Source organism: Gossypium hirsutum, chromosome D11 (genome assembly GCF_007990345.1).
Source record: "Gossypium hirsutum isolate 1008001.06 chromosome D11, Gossypium_hirsutum_v2.1, whole genome shotgun sequence".
Taxonomy (NCBI): Eukaryota; Viridiplantae; Streptophyta; class Magnoliopsida; order Malvales; family Malvaceae; genus Gossypium; species Gossypium hirsutum.
Window position 1 is genome coordinate 69,929,457 of NC_053447.1, and position 17,607 is coordinate 69,947,063.

General features: G+C 32.0%; 1 protein-coding gene and 2 long non-coding RNA genes across 3 annotated transcripts; all 3 read right to left on the reverse strand.

Annotated features, from left to right (window-relative positions):
* Window positions 1-5,868: 5,868 nt before the first annotated feature.
* Window positions 5,869-8,528, reverse strand: LOC107925776 (UPF0481 protein At3g47200). Its single transcript, XM_041105123.1, has 2 exons — window positions 7,707-8,528; window positions 5,869-6,856 (listed from the first exon to the last, which is right to left on the reverse strand). The coding sequence occupies exons 1-2, from the start codon at window positions 8,417-8,419 to the stop codon at window positions 6,142-6,144; spliced, it is 1,428 nt and encodes a 475-aa protein (XP_040961057.1). The 5' UTR covers window positions 8,420-8,528; the 3' UTR covers window positions 5,869-6,141.
* Window positions 8,529-11,264: 2,736 nt separating this feature from the next.
* Window positions 11,265-12,500, reverse strand: LOC121223522 (uncharacterized). The gene is made up of 2 exons (XR_005920826.1): window positions 12,178-12,500; window positions 11,265-11,650 (listed from the first exon to the last, which is right to left on the reverse strand). It is a non-coding gene; the product is annotated as an uncharacterized lncRNA (long non-coding RNA).
* Window positions 12,501-15,934: 3,434 nt separating this feature from the next.
* LOC121223523 (uncharacterized) lies at window positions 15,935-16,693 on the reverse strand. The gene is made up of 2 exons (XR_005920827.1): window positions 16,544-16,693; window positions 15,935-16,316 (listed from the first exon to the last, which is right to left on the reverse strand). It is a non-coding gene; the product is annotated as an uncharacterized lncRNA (long non-coding RNA).
* Window positions 16,694-17,607: the final 914 nt, after the last annotated feature.

A 17,607-nucleotide genomic window follows, 5' to 3' on the forward strand; every position in this document is an offset into this window, starting at 1 on the left:
GATAAGTCCAAAATGAATAATGAATTTGAAGGTTCAAAATAAAATTTTATTAATATATTAATTTATAATTTCATAAATTTTAAAAGGATTAAATGATAAATTTACTAATTTAAGAAGACAATAGGGATGGTCAAATCTAATTGAACCTATCTGCGATCGGATCGGGATGGATTTTTTTAATTTAAAAAATTAAATAGATTTATTCGAGAGTTACAAAATTCTGATAAATAACAAGAGTTTACAAAAAGTACACTTACTTTGGTTGATGTATGGTCTAATAAGCCTGCAAGCAGCAATGGCACCCACAAATGCGAACAACGTCCAACGAGTCCTAAAAAAAGTACGGTAAACTTGAGCTGGATATCTAATCCACATATTGTTATGATGATCATGTATTTGCAGTTTAACATGCCTGTAAATCATCGGACTAGGAACCTAATCAATATTCATCTTCTTGATAAGCTTAGCGACTTCTTTATCACTCCCAAATCTATTGTATAGTATGCCGGCGTCTCTCAGTTCCTTAACATCTTCGGCTTCATCGATCAATGAATCAAGGAAACCCATATATGAAGTGACGGCGAAATTGTTGTGGAAATCTGGACACATTTCGTAAGCTATTAAGTTCATGGTTGAATCATCGACGGTGATCGGCGGTAACCGTAATTTCCGGACGAAGAAGTAGCGACGTTTGAAACTGATGTCGGTTAAACAACTTGTTTCACTTGCTTCTAACCATATCCCGGCGCTTTTAAGCTCTTTTACGTTACCAAAAGGGTGTGAATGGTGCCGTTTTGTTCTTGTATGGCCACTGCGATTTGTGAAGGATATGAAAACCTACAATCACCTGGTTTTTCTTTTTTGGAAAGGAGTCTTACTCGTAGTAGATGCAATAAGTGAATTCCCTCTCCTTGCTGCGGCCACCATTCACTAGTGCAAAATATGTGTTAGTCGGGAGCCAGCTAAAATTAAGGTTTTCAATGGTTGAATCAAATCATTATTATTTTAATAAAAAATATTTAAATTATTAAATTACATTTTAATCCTTATAAAATTTATTAAATTATAAATTTATATACAATAAAACTATACTTTGACTCCTCAAGATGAATAAAAAATTGTTCAAACACTTTTTAAAAATAATAAAATCATAAATTAATACATAAAAAAAATCTAAGAATCAAACCATACTTGTCGATCGGCCTAATTAGACAGAGGATCGAGCAAGGTACTAATCCAGAATAATAAGTTTAATCCATTGAATTCAATCATCAAATTAACTTTTTTTTATATTTTTAATATACCTTTAATATTTTTTAATATTTTATATAATTGAATTGAATCAACTAATCAACCGAAAATGAGACTCTAATCGATTCTATCACCTATATATGTAGTTGTAAAATCCTTTTAACATTTATAAATGATTCTTTTATAAATTCCTTAAATTACCTGTCCTGCTGATGTGATTGTGGCTCTTTAACAGTACCGTCGATGAACCTTATGATTGCCTCCATGAATTTTGTGCCATCGTTCGATCTTGTAAGCAATTCAAGAACACGAAAAGGTAATTGGTTTTCCAACAAGAACAGAACCGAGTACACAAATGTTAGCAATTCGTTTTTAATAAAAATTCGTTCGACGTACGACAACAATCTTGGCCGTAAAGCATATAAACTGCTTGTAAAATTGCGCAGCCGTCAACGAAGAACATCCAAGCCAGTTTCACGTTATCGTTGCTACACTTCTTTAATCCCTTTGGATCATAGCATTTCTTCAAGCCATCGATCTCTGTCTTCATGTTGTTGTACAAGGTTTCCTTATCGACGCCAATTTTTTTGACGAAAAGTGCAGCTAATTTGAGCTTGAGCTTCTTGGATTTATGGAGGGTGGAATCATTGTGGTGGAGTGGGCCGATTGAGATCACTTTCGGCTTGAAATACTTCCTGAAATCTTCGTGACGTCCAAGGGATGATGGGACTCTTTGTATCAATGGTTTGGCATGGAGGTCGAGTTCGTCGCCGTCGAAAGCTACGTCTAATGACCGGAGATTCCGTAATTCGCTATTGCTGCGAGTGAAGTTCTCTAGGGGATTGTTGTTGTTGTCGATGATTGCTTGATCAGTGGAAACTGCTCCCACGGCGCCGCCTCCTTCCTCCGTGGAGGACATTTTCAGGCTGAGCGGTTGGAGGTAATAAACAAGGTGATTTTGTAAACTGTTTTAGGCTGAGTGAGTGATGTTGGAGAAAAGGTGGCAACATGGCTACGATGATGACAAATATTTTATAGCTTACATAATAAACATATATGGGAAATACTTAAGGCGTTAGTGTTTATATTTTTACTAATATAATTTTAATTTTTTAATTAAATTTAATTCTCTTTTGAAAGAGTTAATGATAAAAAAGAAAATTTAAATTAATGTTTTTTAACAAAAATAGTGACAAATATTAAAATTGAGAACAACATTATAGAACCTAAATACTCAACACAACCCAAAACTTTTGCCTTAACCAAGAAATTAAAATCCTATCTGAGGGAGAATTTTATATCTGTAGCACTTCCTAAATTTCATTAGCTTAATAATAGCTATTCAAATATATTTTTTTCATTTTATTACTTAAAAATTATTATTACTTACTTAAATATTTAAATTATCATTATATTACATGATTTATTCCAAATATTTACATATAGTAATTGCGTTTGTAATTCTACCTAACTCATGAAAAATCTCAAATTTGCAACATGTTATTCACATGCCAACCAAATATACAATTTCACCTTGTAAACTGTTTTTGGCTGATTTGAGTGATGTTGGAAAAAAAGTGGCAAATTTCATCTCTTATTTTATTTTGTGTGGTACTTGTAGATCAGAGTGTTGATTACATCACTGCCTGTCACGAGTATTCTGTGACAGAACACCTACGTGGAGGACAACGATTCGACACTTACTGTCATATTTGATTATAAAAAGGTGTCGCCTGGAATTTAATTCTCAATGGGCAGTTTTTTTTATAAAATAACTTGAAAATTTTTATTAATTATAAAAATGATATTTTGTTTATGTAAACAATAAATAGTAAAAATGAATGGATTTAAAGAGATTGGCGTGACCTTTTTATCACGTTAACTAATCATTAACTATTAAAATTAAAATTTTATTTTTTTAATGAACCTATTTCGCGTCACATGTGGTAGAAAATAATCTAAGAAAGGCATGCACTAATCAATTGTTTTAAGTATTAATATTTAGGGATAAAGTAATATTTAATTATCTGAATATTTTATATTAGGGACCAAGTTATAAAAAGTTTAGAAGTTGAAGTTGAATTCTATATCTTTACACAATTTAATCATATTGGTTTGTAATTTTACATATTTTAAAGGGATTAGATTAAAATTTTATCATTTTGAAGGCTGAGATGCAATTTTACTTTATGTATTAACATGTGGAATTATAATTTTTAAAGGCACCCAAAACATAAATTTTTCCTAGAAAAATTACTCAATAAGCTATGGAATTAATTTTTCCTTGGCTACATGTAACAACATTTCTGTTAAATAAAAGCAACTTTAATCTGCACCAAAGGGAAGCAACAGAGATCTATTGTGACAACTAATCTACGGTTGCAATTGTAAAGAATCCAGTGTTCTATAGGAAGACAAAACTCTTCAAGATTAAGTTCCATTTTGTTAGGGAGATGGAGCAAGCTCGAGAAGTAGAGCTGACTCATTGCAATTCTAAAGAACAATTGGCAAACATCTTGACAAAGCCACTTAGTGTGTCAAGGTTCGACAAATTAAGACAGCAAATGGGAGTTTGCAGCATGGAAGCCAAGGAGGAGTGTTGAAGTTGGCCTCCATACAGCTCATGCAGCAAGGAGCAGCATATGCAGTCGAGCCAAGCTTGCAGCAGCTGAAGCACGATGCTACTGTTAAGTTTCATTTTCATTTTGTTACTCTAATGATCATTTTTGAATCAAATTAGATTTGAACTTAGTTGGTAACTCCTTCTTGATGTAATTAGGTGTTGATTGACTGAAAATTCAGCAAAGCAACATGTACAAGTTAATTTAGCAAGTTTCAATGTAATTTAGTGGTGTTAGGCAGTTGCTTAGGTGAAAACTTGTTTGTATTGACCAGCTTGTCTGGTATATGTAATGGCTTAATGCCTTTGTTCATGTTAGTTAATGAAAATCAATTAGTTTTCATCCAGCTACTCTCCATTTTTCTTTGCTTTCAATTCGGTTATGTTCTTAAGCAAATTTCTGCTTTGTTTCTTCTCTAAGTCACGAGTCTTGCTGTTCAAGTCATAGCTGAACTAGCTTGCTTGTTGTTCATAATACCAACAACCTGCTCTCGGCTGGGTTGATAACAGTATCATCGATGAACCTCCGGATTGCATTCATGAACATTTTGCCATCACCCAAGCTTGTAAGCAATTCAAGAACACGAAAAGGTAATAGGTTTTCCAACAAGAACAGATCCGAGTACAGAAATGTCAGCAAATCTTTTTTAGTTAACAAATTACCATCATCATCATCATTATCATAACGCATGTAAACTGCTTGTAAAACTGCGCAGCCGTCAACGATGAACATCCAAGCCAGTTCCTCGTTATCGTCTCTATACTTCTCTAATTCCTGTGGATCATAGCATTCCTTCAAGCCATCCATCTCTTTCTTAATTTTGCTGTACAAGGATTTCTTATCGACGCCAATTTTTTTGACGAAATGTGCTGCTAATTTGAGCTTGAGCCCCTTGGATTCACGGAGGGTGAGATCATCGTGGTGGAGTGGGCCGATTGAGATCACTTTTGGCTTGAAATACTTCTTGAAATCTTCGTTACGGAGAAGGGTTGATGGGACTTTTCATATTAATGGTTTGTATCTGAGGGTGGGTTGGCCGCCGCCGAAAGCTTTGTCTAATGACTGGAGCTTCGCTACTTCGCCATCGCTGAGAGGGACGTCCGTGAACCGCAAATCAATTCCCACGTAATCGTTGTTGGTGTTGTTGTCGATGATTGTTTGATCAGTGGAAACTGCTCCGGCGGCGCCGCCTCCTTCCTCCGTGGACGACATTTTCAGGCTGACCGGCTCGAAGTAATTAACAAGGTGATTTTGAAAACTGGTTTTGGCTGATTGAGTGATGTTGGAAAAAAAGTGGCAAAATGGCTACGATAATGACAAATGTTTCTATAGCTTACATAAAGAGGCGAATATAGGGAAATGTAAAATTGTTATTTAGGCCCTTAACTTTTTTAAAATTTCAAATTAGTAAAGGTAAAATTATACTTTGGCCTCATAAAATTATAAAAATTCAATTTAATCTTTTAAAAATTATAAAGATATAGACTACAAAAAATTAAAATTTCATTCGATCCACCCTAAAAAATTATTCGGGCTTTGCCACTGCTTACATAATAAACATATGGAAAATACTTTTGGTGTAATTCAAATTTACCCCTTATTATAGTCAATTTAATTTTCATTTTTTAAATTTAATTTTCTATCTTTTGGAAGAGTCGAATTTAATTATCAATTTAAATTAATGTTTTTTTAACGAAAATAGTGACTAAAATATTAAAATGTTAAACATGACAACTCAAACAGCAATCCACATCTATATTTTTATATTTATTTTTTATTTTTAAATTATTTATTGACGTGACATATAATAAAAGTATTGTTATGTTAGCATGAAGTACGCATGAATTGCCACACTAGTTGTGACACCAATATCGTTAAAAAATTAATATTTCAATTAGCATATCTGTTAAAGAAAACCAAATTGACTCTTTTTTAAGAGGTTAATGGCTAAATTTAGCACAAATGAAAAAAAAATAAAGGCCAATTTGATAATAATAAAAAAGGTAAATGTCAAAAGTTAAGTTTATCATTTATACAAGTATAAATATATGTCTGGATTAATCTAGAAAGAACCAGACCAACTCTACACGTGATATACAAATGTGACGAGAGTGAAATCTACACATCACAATTGAGAATAATATTATAGAAATACTCAAACCTTCCCCTTAACCAAGAAGGTAAGACGCTATGGATAATTTTATATCTACAACACTTCATGAATTTCATATGCTTAATAATAGTTTACAAAAAGACAAGTAAAGAACACTTACTTTGGTTGATGTATGGTATAATAAGTCTGGAAAGCACTAAGAAGAAGTGCAGCAATGGCACCCACAAATGCGAAAAACGTCCAACGAGTCCTAAAACAAGTATGATAAGCTTGAGCTGGACATTGAATCCACATATTCTTACAATGATTATGTATTTTCTCTTTAACCCCACTGTAAATCATCGGACTAGGAACCAAATCAGTGTTCATCTTCTTGATAAGCTTAGCCATTTCTTCATCACCCCCCAATCTATTGTATAGTATGCCGGAGTTTCGAAGGTCTTTAACATCACCGGCTTCATCGATCAATAAATCAAGGAAACACATATATGAAGTGACGGTGAAATCGTTGTCGAAATCCGGACACATTTCGTAAGCTATTAAGTTCATGGTTGAATCATTGACGGAGATCGGCGGTAACCGTAAGTTTCCGAAGAAGAAGATATGGTTGAAACTGATGTCGGTTAAATTACTTGTTTCGCTGGCTTTTAACCGTATCCCGGCCTTTTTAAGCTCTTTTACGTTACCAATGGTGCGTGAATGGTACCGTTTTGTTGTTTTTGTTCTTGCTGCTGCTTCGCCAAATCCGCGTTGAGCGAATTCCCAAAGAAAACACCAGCACCGTATTCGCACTTTTCTGAGAAGGAGTCTTTGTCGTAGTAGATGCAATAAGTGAATTCGCTCTCCTTTTTGCTGCTTCCACCACCATTCCCTACACCAAAATCTGTGTTAGTCGGAAGCCAAGCTATAATTTCTCTTTTCTTTTTTTTTCTTTTTGTTGTTGGATTTGGAATTGTTAATTTATATGAAGCTAAAATTAAGATTTTCAAAATAGATAACCCAACGATTAAGTTATTCAATTTATTTAATTTAATTGAATAAATTATTAAAAACTTCGATTCGGTAACACGGTTTAATTAAATTTTTTTACCCTGTTCATATAAATTTTTAAATCGGTTGGTCTAATGACTTTCTCCGAATTGATAATTCAATTAATTTTCAATCCAAACCGATTCAAACAATATTAACTAAACTACAATTTTTATTATTGTATTAATGCAAAAATCTTACCATTTTTAAAATATTAAACTTTTCCATTCTGAAAAGTTGGATTTTTGAAATCATAATTTTTTATTTCTAAAAAATGTACACTCAACAGGATAAATGTAAAACGACAGGCAGGGATCGTTCCCAATAAATGAAAAATTACACTTTACTCTCTTTTAAATTTATTAAATTATAATAAGTCCTCAAATTAAAAAATAATAATTGTTCAATGTTTAAAAAAAAAGATAAAATCATAAATTAATACAAAAAAAATTAAAAATCAATCCATACTTGTTAATCAAGTTGGTTGAATAAAAAATCAAATAAAATTGAAGTTATACCAATTGAATTAAAGAATGGAATAAATTTCTTTTTATATTTTTAATAATTTTAAAAATTTATATAATTAAACTGAATTATCTAATCAAATGGAAAAGAGAGTCTAATAGATTCCATCACCCATGTAGTTATAAAAACCTTTTAAAAATGATTATTTATTTAATTCCCTAAATTACCTGTCCCCGCCTGGGTTGATAACAGTATCGTCGATGAACCTTTGGATTGCATTCATGAACTTTTCGCCATTTTTTGTCTGGCTTGTAAGCAATTCAAGAACACGAAAAGGTAATTGGTTTTCCAACAAGAACAGATCCGAGTACACAAATGTCAGCAAATCGTTTTTAATAAACAATTTATCATCATCATCATAAGTATCGTAACGCATATAAATTGCTTGTAAAATTGCGCAGCCGTCAACGAAGAACATCAAAGCCAGTTCCCTGTTATCGTAACCAGTCTTCTCTAATTCCTGTGGATCATAGCATTTCTTTAAGTCATCGATCTCTTTCTTCATGTTGCTGTACAAAGAATACTCATCGACGCCAATGTTTTTGAAGAAATGTGCTGCTAATTTGCGCTTGATGTCTTTGGATTGATCGGGGGAGGGATCATCGTTGTGGAGTGGGCCGATTGAGATCACTTTCGGCATGAAATACTTCTTGAAATCTTCGTTACAGCGAAGGGTTGATGGGACTTTTCGTATTAATGGTTTGGCAGTCAAGTTGAGTTGGCCGCCGTCCAAAGCTTTGTCTAATGACTGGAGAGTCGTTCTTTCGCGATCGCTGAGAGAGACGGTTATATCAATGCTCAGGGAAGCGTTGTTGTCGGTGATTATTTGATCAGTGGAAACTGCTCCGACGGCGCCGCCTCCTTCCTCCGTGGACGACATTTTCAGGCTGAGCGGTTGGAAGTAATAAAGAAGGTGATTTTGTAAACTGTTTTTGGCAGACTGAGTGATGTTGGAGAAAAGGTGGCAAAATGGCTACGATGAGGACAAATATTTTATAGCCTACATGATAAACATATATGGGAAATACTTAAGGTGTAATTCAAATTTACCCCTTAGTGTTTATATTTTTATTAATATAATTTTAATTTTTTAATTAAATTTAATTCTCTTTTGAAAGAGTCAATGATAAAAAAGAAAAGTTAAATTAATATTTTTTAACAAAAATAGTAATAAATATTAAAATTAAGAATAATATTATAGAACCTAAATACTCAACACAACCCAAAACCTTCGCCTTAACCAAGAAACTAATACTTCCTAAATTTCATTAGCTTAATAATAGCTATTCAAATATATTTTTTCATTTATTACTTAAATTATTATTACTTACTTTAACATTTAAATTATCATTATATTACATGATTAGTTCCAAATATTTAACATTGTAACTATGCTTCTTTAAATATAGTAATTGCATTTGTTATTCACATGTTATTCACATGCCAACCAACCAATTTATTATTCACATTCCTAACTTTCTAAATGCATCAAATATTTCATATTCATGTACTAACAAAGATCATGCCAAGAACCCACATGCAAATTCATTATATACCACATTTTAACTCAACAAGACTTTTACACAACCAAAGATTACTCCAAACGTTTATACGCATGTCGCAATCCTTGACTCAAATGATAAAAAAAAAAACACCAAATTGACAATAAAATAGTGTAAGCTTCGAACGATCCAATCGACATGTTCCACAATGTAACACCTAAAAGGAAAAAGAAAACAATGGGGTAAGCATATAAGATGCTTAGTAAACTCATATGTAATCTAAAACTTACCTAGATTAATTGAACATAAACAATTACTCAATAAGCTATCAAATTTATTTTTCCATGGCACGTAGATATCGTATATGTAACAACATTTCAAGTCGAAAATGTTAAATACAATGTTGAATCATTATGTCTTCTTTTCTTAAGTTTCACTTATAGAAATACAATATAGGTTCAAGTACAAATATATGTCTCGATTAATCTAGAAAGAACTAGACAAAATTCACATATGATATAGGCATATAATGAGTGTGAGACTCACACGTCACAATTGAGAATAATGTTATAGAACCTAAATACTCATCAACCCAAAACCTTTGCGTTAAGCAAGAAGCTAAGACCCTATCGGAGGGAGAATTTTATATCTACAACACTTATTAAATTTCATTAGCTTAATAATAGCTATTCAAATATTAAACATTGTAACCATGCTTGTTTACATATCGTAAGTGCATTTGTTATTCTACCCAACTTATGAAAAATCTCAAATTTGCAATTTATTATTCACATGCCAAACAACCAATTTATTATTCCAACCAACCAATTTATTATTCACGTGCCAACCAATTTGTTTTATCGAAGTTATTATACTTATAAGCTTTCACATATAACCATGCTTCTTTACATATATTAATTGCATTTATTGTTGTACCTCATGAAAATTTTCAAATTTGCAACAACATATTATTCGCATGCCAACCAACCACTTTTTTTTATTGAAGTTATTATACTTATAAGCATTCACATTTAACCATGCTTCTTGTAACACTTTTCATTGGATCCAATCGTTGGGTCCGATCTACAAGACGCTACAGTCATTGTCAAAGCAACTACAGTCGAAATTACGATAAGATAATTTTCATTTAAACATCAAGCAAGATTCAACTACAGTAATACATTAATTATGAGTTTTAATCGAGCTTACAAAAGCTTTTTTGGTAGTCCGAACAAGAATTAGGACCAAACTATAAAGATTTGAAAAGTTTGGAGCGACGTCGCAACTTCAGCTTTTCCTCATCGCAACATGACCATCTCAGTATGTCACATCATATCGAAAAGCCTATGCTCATCGCAGCGAGACTCTCTGACTTGGCAATGTCGCAATGTCAAGATTCGTAGCCATGATGTGAACTCTATATTTGACAAAAATATACAATTTGGTACCTAATTCAAAGCTCCAACTAAAATCATGCAAGAAAAATACATTACATGCCATTTCTAAATGACTTAAAACTTACGTAAAACATGCTAAATAAGTTCAAACATATCAATTCAATTCCATAGCAATTCATATTACCATTTCATCAATTGTATTCAACTTTTCAATAACTTAAACTAAATATCAACAAGTTATACAAACATCTACCATTACCTTTATCATGCCATAATGAATCATTCCATTTCAACCAATCATCACATTAGTTCTTTCATTTTTCCTTTGTAGTCAACATATGCAAACCAACTTAAATAGATCACATTCCAACTTTCTAAATACCAAGCTAAGACCCTATCAGAGGGAGAATTTTATAGCTACAACACTTCTTAAATTTCATTAGCTTAATAATAGCTATTCAAATATTTAACATTGTAACCATGCTTCTTTACATATAGTAATTGCATTTGTTATTCTACCTAACTTATGAAAAATCTCAAATTTGCAATTTATTATTCACAAGCCAAACAACCAAATTATTATTCCAACCAACCAAATTATTATGCACATGCCAAACAGCCAATTTATTATTCACATGCCAACCAATTTGTTTTGTTGAAGTGATTATACGTATAAGTTTTCACATATAACCATGCTTCTTTACATATATTAATTGCATTTATTGTTGTACCTCATGAAAATTTTCAAATTTACAACAACATATTATTCGCATGCCAACCAACCACTTTTTTTTTATTGAAGTTATTATACTTATAAGCTTTCACATGTAACCATGCTTCTTGTAACACGTTTCATTGGATCCGATTGTTGGGTCCGATCTACAGGACGCTACAGTCACTGTCAAAGCAATTACAATTAGAATTACGATAAGATAATTTTCATTTAAACATCAATCACGATTCAATTACAGCAATACATTAATTATGAGCTTTAATCGAGCTTATGAAAGGTTTTTTGGTAGTCCGAACAAGAATTAGGCCAAACTGTAAAGATTTGAAAAGTTTGGAGCAATGCCGCGACTTCAGCTTTTCCTCATCGCAACATGACCATCTCATTATGTCACATCATATCGAAAAGTCTATGCTCGTTGCGGCGAGACTCTCTAACTTGGCAATGTCGCAATGTCAAGATTCGTAGCCGTGATGTGAACCCTATATTTGACAAAAATATACAATTTGGTACCTAAATCAAAGCTCCAACTAAAATCATGCAAGAAAAATACATTACATGCCATTTCTAAATGACTTAAAACTTACCTAAACATGCTAAGTAAGTTCAAACATATCATTTCAATTCCATAGCAATTCATATTACCATTTCATCCATTGTATTCAACTTTTCAACAACTTAAACTAAATATCAACAAGTTATTCAAACATCTACCATTACCTTTATCATGCCATAATGAATCATTCCATTTCAAACAATCATCACATTAGTTCTTTTACTTTTCTTTTTTAGTCATCATATGCAAACCAACTTAAATAGATCACATTCCAACTTTCTAAATGCATCAAATATTTCATATTCATGTACTAACAAAGATCATGCCAAGAACCCACATGCAAAGTCATTATATACCACATTTAACTCAACAAGACTTTTACACAACCAAAGGTTACTACAAACGTTTATATACATGTCGCAATCCTTGACTCAAAGTGATAAAAAAAACTACCAAATTGACGATAAAATAGTTTAAGCTTCGAACGATCCAACCGACGTGTTCTACAAGGTAACAACCGGAGATTCGCTACTTCGCCATCGCTGAGATGGACGTCCGTGAACCGCATATCAATTCTCACGTAATCGTTGTTGGTGTTGTTGTTGATGATTGTTTGATCAGTGGAAACTGCTCCGACGGCGCCACCTCCTTCCTCCGTGGACGACATTTTCAGGCTGAGCGGTTGGAAGTAATAAAGAAGGTGATTTTGTAAACTGCTTTTGGGTGAGTGAGTGATGTTGGAGAAAAGGTGGCAAAGTGGATAAGATGCTGACAAATATTTTATAGCTTACATGATAAACATATATGGGAAATACTTAAGGCGTTAGTGTTTATATTTTTACTAATATAATTTTAATTTTTAATTAAATTTATTTCTCTTTTGAAAGAGTCAATGATAAAAAAGAAAAGTTAAATAGTGACAAATATTAAAATTGAGAATAATATTATAGAACTTAAATAAACCTTGGCCTTAACCAAGAAACTAAGACCCTGTCAGAGGGAGAATTTTATATCATTTAAATTATTCCAAATATTTAACATTGTAAACATGCTTCTTTACATATAGTAATTGCATTTGTTACTCTACCTAACTCATGAAAAATCTCAAATTTGCAACATCACATGCCAACCAACCAATTTGTTATTCACATTCCAACTTTCTAAATGCATACAAATATTTCATGTTCATCTACTAACAAAGATCATGCCAAGAACCCACATGCAAAGTCATTATTTACCACATTTTAACTCAACAAGACTTTTCCACAACCAAAGGCTACAAACGTTTATATGCATGTCACAATCCTTCACTGAAAATTATATTTTCATCAATACCAGTTCATTTTCAATTCAAGATTTAATTCCATTTCCAACCATTTAATCATCCTATGATGGAACTATAGTAAAAAAGACCTAGGTACATGGGAATATTTTGCCGGCACTTTAACGAACTTTCTCACACAAGTTGACTTTATATTAGAATTGTTCACACAAGTTAACTTTGTAATTTGTATTATGTAAAATTTAAGATTTTTATGTTATGTAAATCAAAGCTTAATATTGCATAACTAATTAGTATAGAATTTTCAAAATAATATGGCTATATAAAGATATAAAATTCTTGATATAAGTCTCAACAAGAGAAAATTTAAGGATAGGAAAATTGTGGTGGAAAGGGGATCAATTTCTCCAAAACAGGTGGAGAGCCGGAGAAGGATAAGAGAAGGAAGATAGTTGATGTGAAGGCTAAGAGTAATTGTTAAAAGGTAGCTAACGGGGGAAGGTCCCTTTCTCATGAAGATGATTTTTAAACACCATATTAATTGTTTATGGGTCATCATGTTTGACGATGATTTTTAAATACCATGTTAATTGTATACAGTACATCATGTTTGACAATAATTTTTAAAGACTTTTAAACGTCGCATAAATTGTTTATGGCCCATTGCACATGCTGCTTTTATTAAATTTTAGGTAAACTACAAGTTAATAACTTAATTTTTATAAAATTTCATTTTGGTCATAAAAAAAATTCTATGGAATGAGAGTCTCAGGATAAAACAAAAATTAGGACAAATGTAATGTTGAAATGAATATAGTGGGAATCTTTAATGTTTATGGCCAAACCCCACCTCTCCTATCCTATACTTCCTCTATAACAATGATTATTGGCTTCTTCTACAGTTGCCTTCACAAAATGAAGCTGACATTTGAGGTTGTCCTTCATTTACTTTTGTTTTCTTCCTATGATGTAAATTATACACTTGTAATTCCTTAATTATTTGGATTAGATTGAAAAACAATTGGTTGGGAAAGAAGTTTTAGTTTAATGATGTGATTGACTTAAATTTTAAATTTATAATATTTAATTTGAGTGTGAATGAATTTTTGACTTAATTAAAATTTTAAAATAATAAGTTCGAGTCTTATTTAATTATGTGTGCATATCATGTATAAATTTTGTTTAAATTTATTTTGATTTAATTCTCGTACTATATATTCTTAATTAAATTCGGAATATATTTTGATTATCAATTTAATTATACATTGTAACGATGGATTCCGATTATAAATTAAAAGATATTATTATATTTTATAAATTTTGAATAGACTAATAATTAATTCGAGATTAAAAAATTGTCTATCTTTATTTCGCCCCTTAGTTTAATTTATTATTTTCCCTAATTTTAAATCCAAAATAAACTGCTCTCCATTTTAGGGGATCAAGGGCTTGCCTACCCTTCCTTCGTAGTTTATCTACTTTTGTCTTTGAATTTTTTATTTTGTCTAAATTAATCTTGAAATTTGATTTTTTTTTTATTTAGTCATTGAACATTGGTCAATGCTACATCATTACTTGGATTTTTTTAAAATAAATTCTTTCTATTCTTTTTAGATTTTATGTAAGTTATTTAAAATTTCCAAATAATGACATGATTGTTTAATAGAATTTAAGTTCAAGAACTAGATTAAAAAATTGTTAAATTCAAAGATTAAATATTGATTTATTCGTTACCCTGTTTTAGAATTTCATTGAATTTCTTGCCTGCTTACTTTTGTTATTAAACATTGCTTTGTTCTTCTTTTTTAAATTTTCGGTCCATAATCGAAAAAAATGGATGAGAAATATCTAAAATCATTAGAAACATGAAAAATATGATCTCAAATCCAATGAATTACCCATATCAAGTTACAAAGACTTAGGCCCTGGCTATGGTGAATTCATTCCCTACATTTTAGCAGGCCCAGGTGGATTTCAAGAACACAAACAATTAAATAGGCTAAATTTATTCATATCCACCAAATTATTAGAATTTTCAAATATATTCAAAAAAAGAATAGGAGAGACATTGGATGAAACCACAAGGTAAATCACAAACAGGATCAAATTGAAAGAAAAACAAAATGACATAGAAGGAATAAAAAAAGGGAGGGCTAAATTGCTTGAAAATTAGCACGTGTGTTAAGCAACATTGATGATAAAACACATAGGATAGAGCATATGGAATGTAGCATGGAAGAGAACATGTATAAGACCAATAAGGGGCAAATTAAAATTATAGAAGAATTGAGGGGCTTGAAAAGTGAAATAAAAGAGTTAAAGGGGGATATGAAAGAAATTAAAATATAATTTTGTATGAAAGAAAGATAAGGGTATTCTTTTGCTAGTCATGGATGTAATAACAAAGTTCAGTTTTTGTCGGTGTTGTATGGAAGAATCGAAGATGGAGTGAACGAGTTTTTAAGATTTTTAAAGTTTAATATCGAAGGATTGTTGTAAGTGGGTATGTCAATGTGTTTCTATAGTAGGGAATGGTGTAAAAAAGTTTACGGTTTAAGGTTTTGTTATATAAGGAAGGAATACGCCTTTTAAGACTATTAGAAGCACTTATTCTCGTGTTGTGTTTTGTATTGAGTTGTACTTTTTTTAGTGCATGTATTGTGGACCTATGGTACAAGTTTTGTTCTTTTAAGTGTCTTGTGATGTTAAGTATGTTTTGTTAGGGCTCTTGGCTCCTATGTTTCAATGATAATAAAATATATTTCAAGCATAGTACTTTTGCATATTTAGAATTTAATATTATGCTTTTATTTTAAGATAATCTCTATACTACAACAATGTTTAATATTAATATGAACTCATGTTGCGATTTATTATTATCATCTAATTGGAATGCAACATCTATTTAAACTTTGACATGAAACTAAATTCCTCTACAAACACTAGAAAAATATCATTAGTTCTTCGTAAGTAATTTCACCTCAATCCAATGACCATTGTACAGGCACAATTTTATTCGGCCTAAACAAATAAATCAAAACCCAAAACAAAAACAAATAAAAGTCCATTAACAGTCCAAATTTCAAACCCAATAACCAAATCCATCTGCTAACCCTAATACCCAATAATACAACTATCCTAAACAACCATAAACCCTAGTTTTCCCCTAAGCCTCTAGCAGCTGCTCTTTACCACGTCAATGGGCACATTTCCCGAAGACACCTACGCCCTTAGGTCTGCTCCCTGCCATCGTTTCACCAAAATGGCTAAAGGGCACACCTTCCCTTATCGTTGACCACCACCATGACACCTGCAAAAGAAGAAACAGAGAGCAGAAACAAAGAAAAACAAAAAGAAAAGAACAAAATATTGTATTTGGTTCGGTTATAAAGGCTAAACCCTCTGTATTTTTAAGAGGCAGAGATCGAATAAAAAAATAAAAAAACAACAAAGTTTAAAAAAAAAGGTAGTTTATTGAATGTTCTTTTTATTTTGAAAAATATAAATAAAAAAACAAAACAAACGCTTGATTTTTACCTGTGGCGCTTTGTCCCCTACTGTCATGGGAGCCCTTCGTTGGACGAATATGTGCAGGGCTTTCTCTCTTCTTTTTTCTTTTTATTTTAAAAAAAAACCAAGAAATCGAAAGGTTTCATCCTTTTTTTGAACTTTGGGTTGTTTTTTCGAGCCTTTATGACCAAACAAGAAGGAGTCTTAAAGAGAAAAGAAAGGAAAAAGATTTTTGTTTTTAAAGCTGATCCCAAATGATTTTTTTCTGATTTTTTACTTACATAAGACGTACTATACGACGTTGCTTTGGCTTAACTTTCAGACGCCCAAAATGGTGTCATTTTGAAGGCTAACCTGATGACTCGATCTAGATTCCCTAGGATCCACGTGTTTTCAAGGAAGCGGTCTAATTGATGCCCTAGTCCTTCCTCCTTTAAGTGCTTTTTAATATGGTCCTAATTCTATTCTTTTTTCTTTTAATAAAATTGCACCACTTAATTTTGAATTGTTTGTAACACCCCTAACCCGTATTCGATGTCAGAATATGGTTATGGAGCCTTACCAGACTTATAGATCAAACAATCATACATTTCATGTTCAATTATCATTCAAATTAAAAACCATTCAAATTCATTCATATAGTCCCTAATACGAGCTCTCGAGGCCCAAAATAGACATTAAAAATAGTTTTGGACTAAACCGAGTACTCAAGAAATTTCTCAACAAAATATGGAAAATTTTCAAATGTGCAGGTGACACACGCCTGTGTGGGCATTCGAAATTGGGACATATGGTCGTGTCCTAGCCCGTGTCTGTACCATTTAACTCACTGACTTGGGTCACACAACCAAACCACACGCCAGTGTGCCAAGCCGTGTACCCTTCGAAATGGCTTCACACGCCCGTGTACTGGGCCGTGTGATACTACTGACTTGTTTTCTATAAAAGTATCAGGGGACACACAGCCGTGTCAACTGGCCGTATGTCACACACGACTGAGACAGACGCCCGTGTTGACAAAAATAGGTCATTTTCCAAGCCATATTTCTCACCCAAATTGATACCAACCTATACACATCAATTTGCATATA

Excerpts from the sequence above, each read along its gene's own strand:
- LOC107925776 (XM_041105123.1), bottom strand. The coding sequence starts at position 8,419 with ATGTCGTCCACGGAGGAAGGAGGCGGCGCCGTCGGAGCAGTTTCCACT. Across the intron at positions 6,857-7,706 it reads ATCAACCCAGGCGGGGACAG|GGAATGGTGGTGGAAGCAGC; the intron begins GTAATTTAGGGA and ends ATTTTGGTGTAG.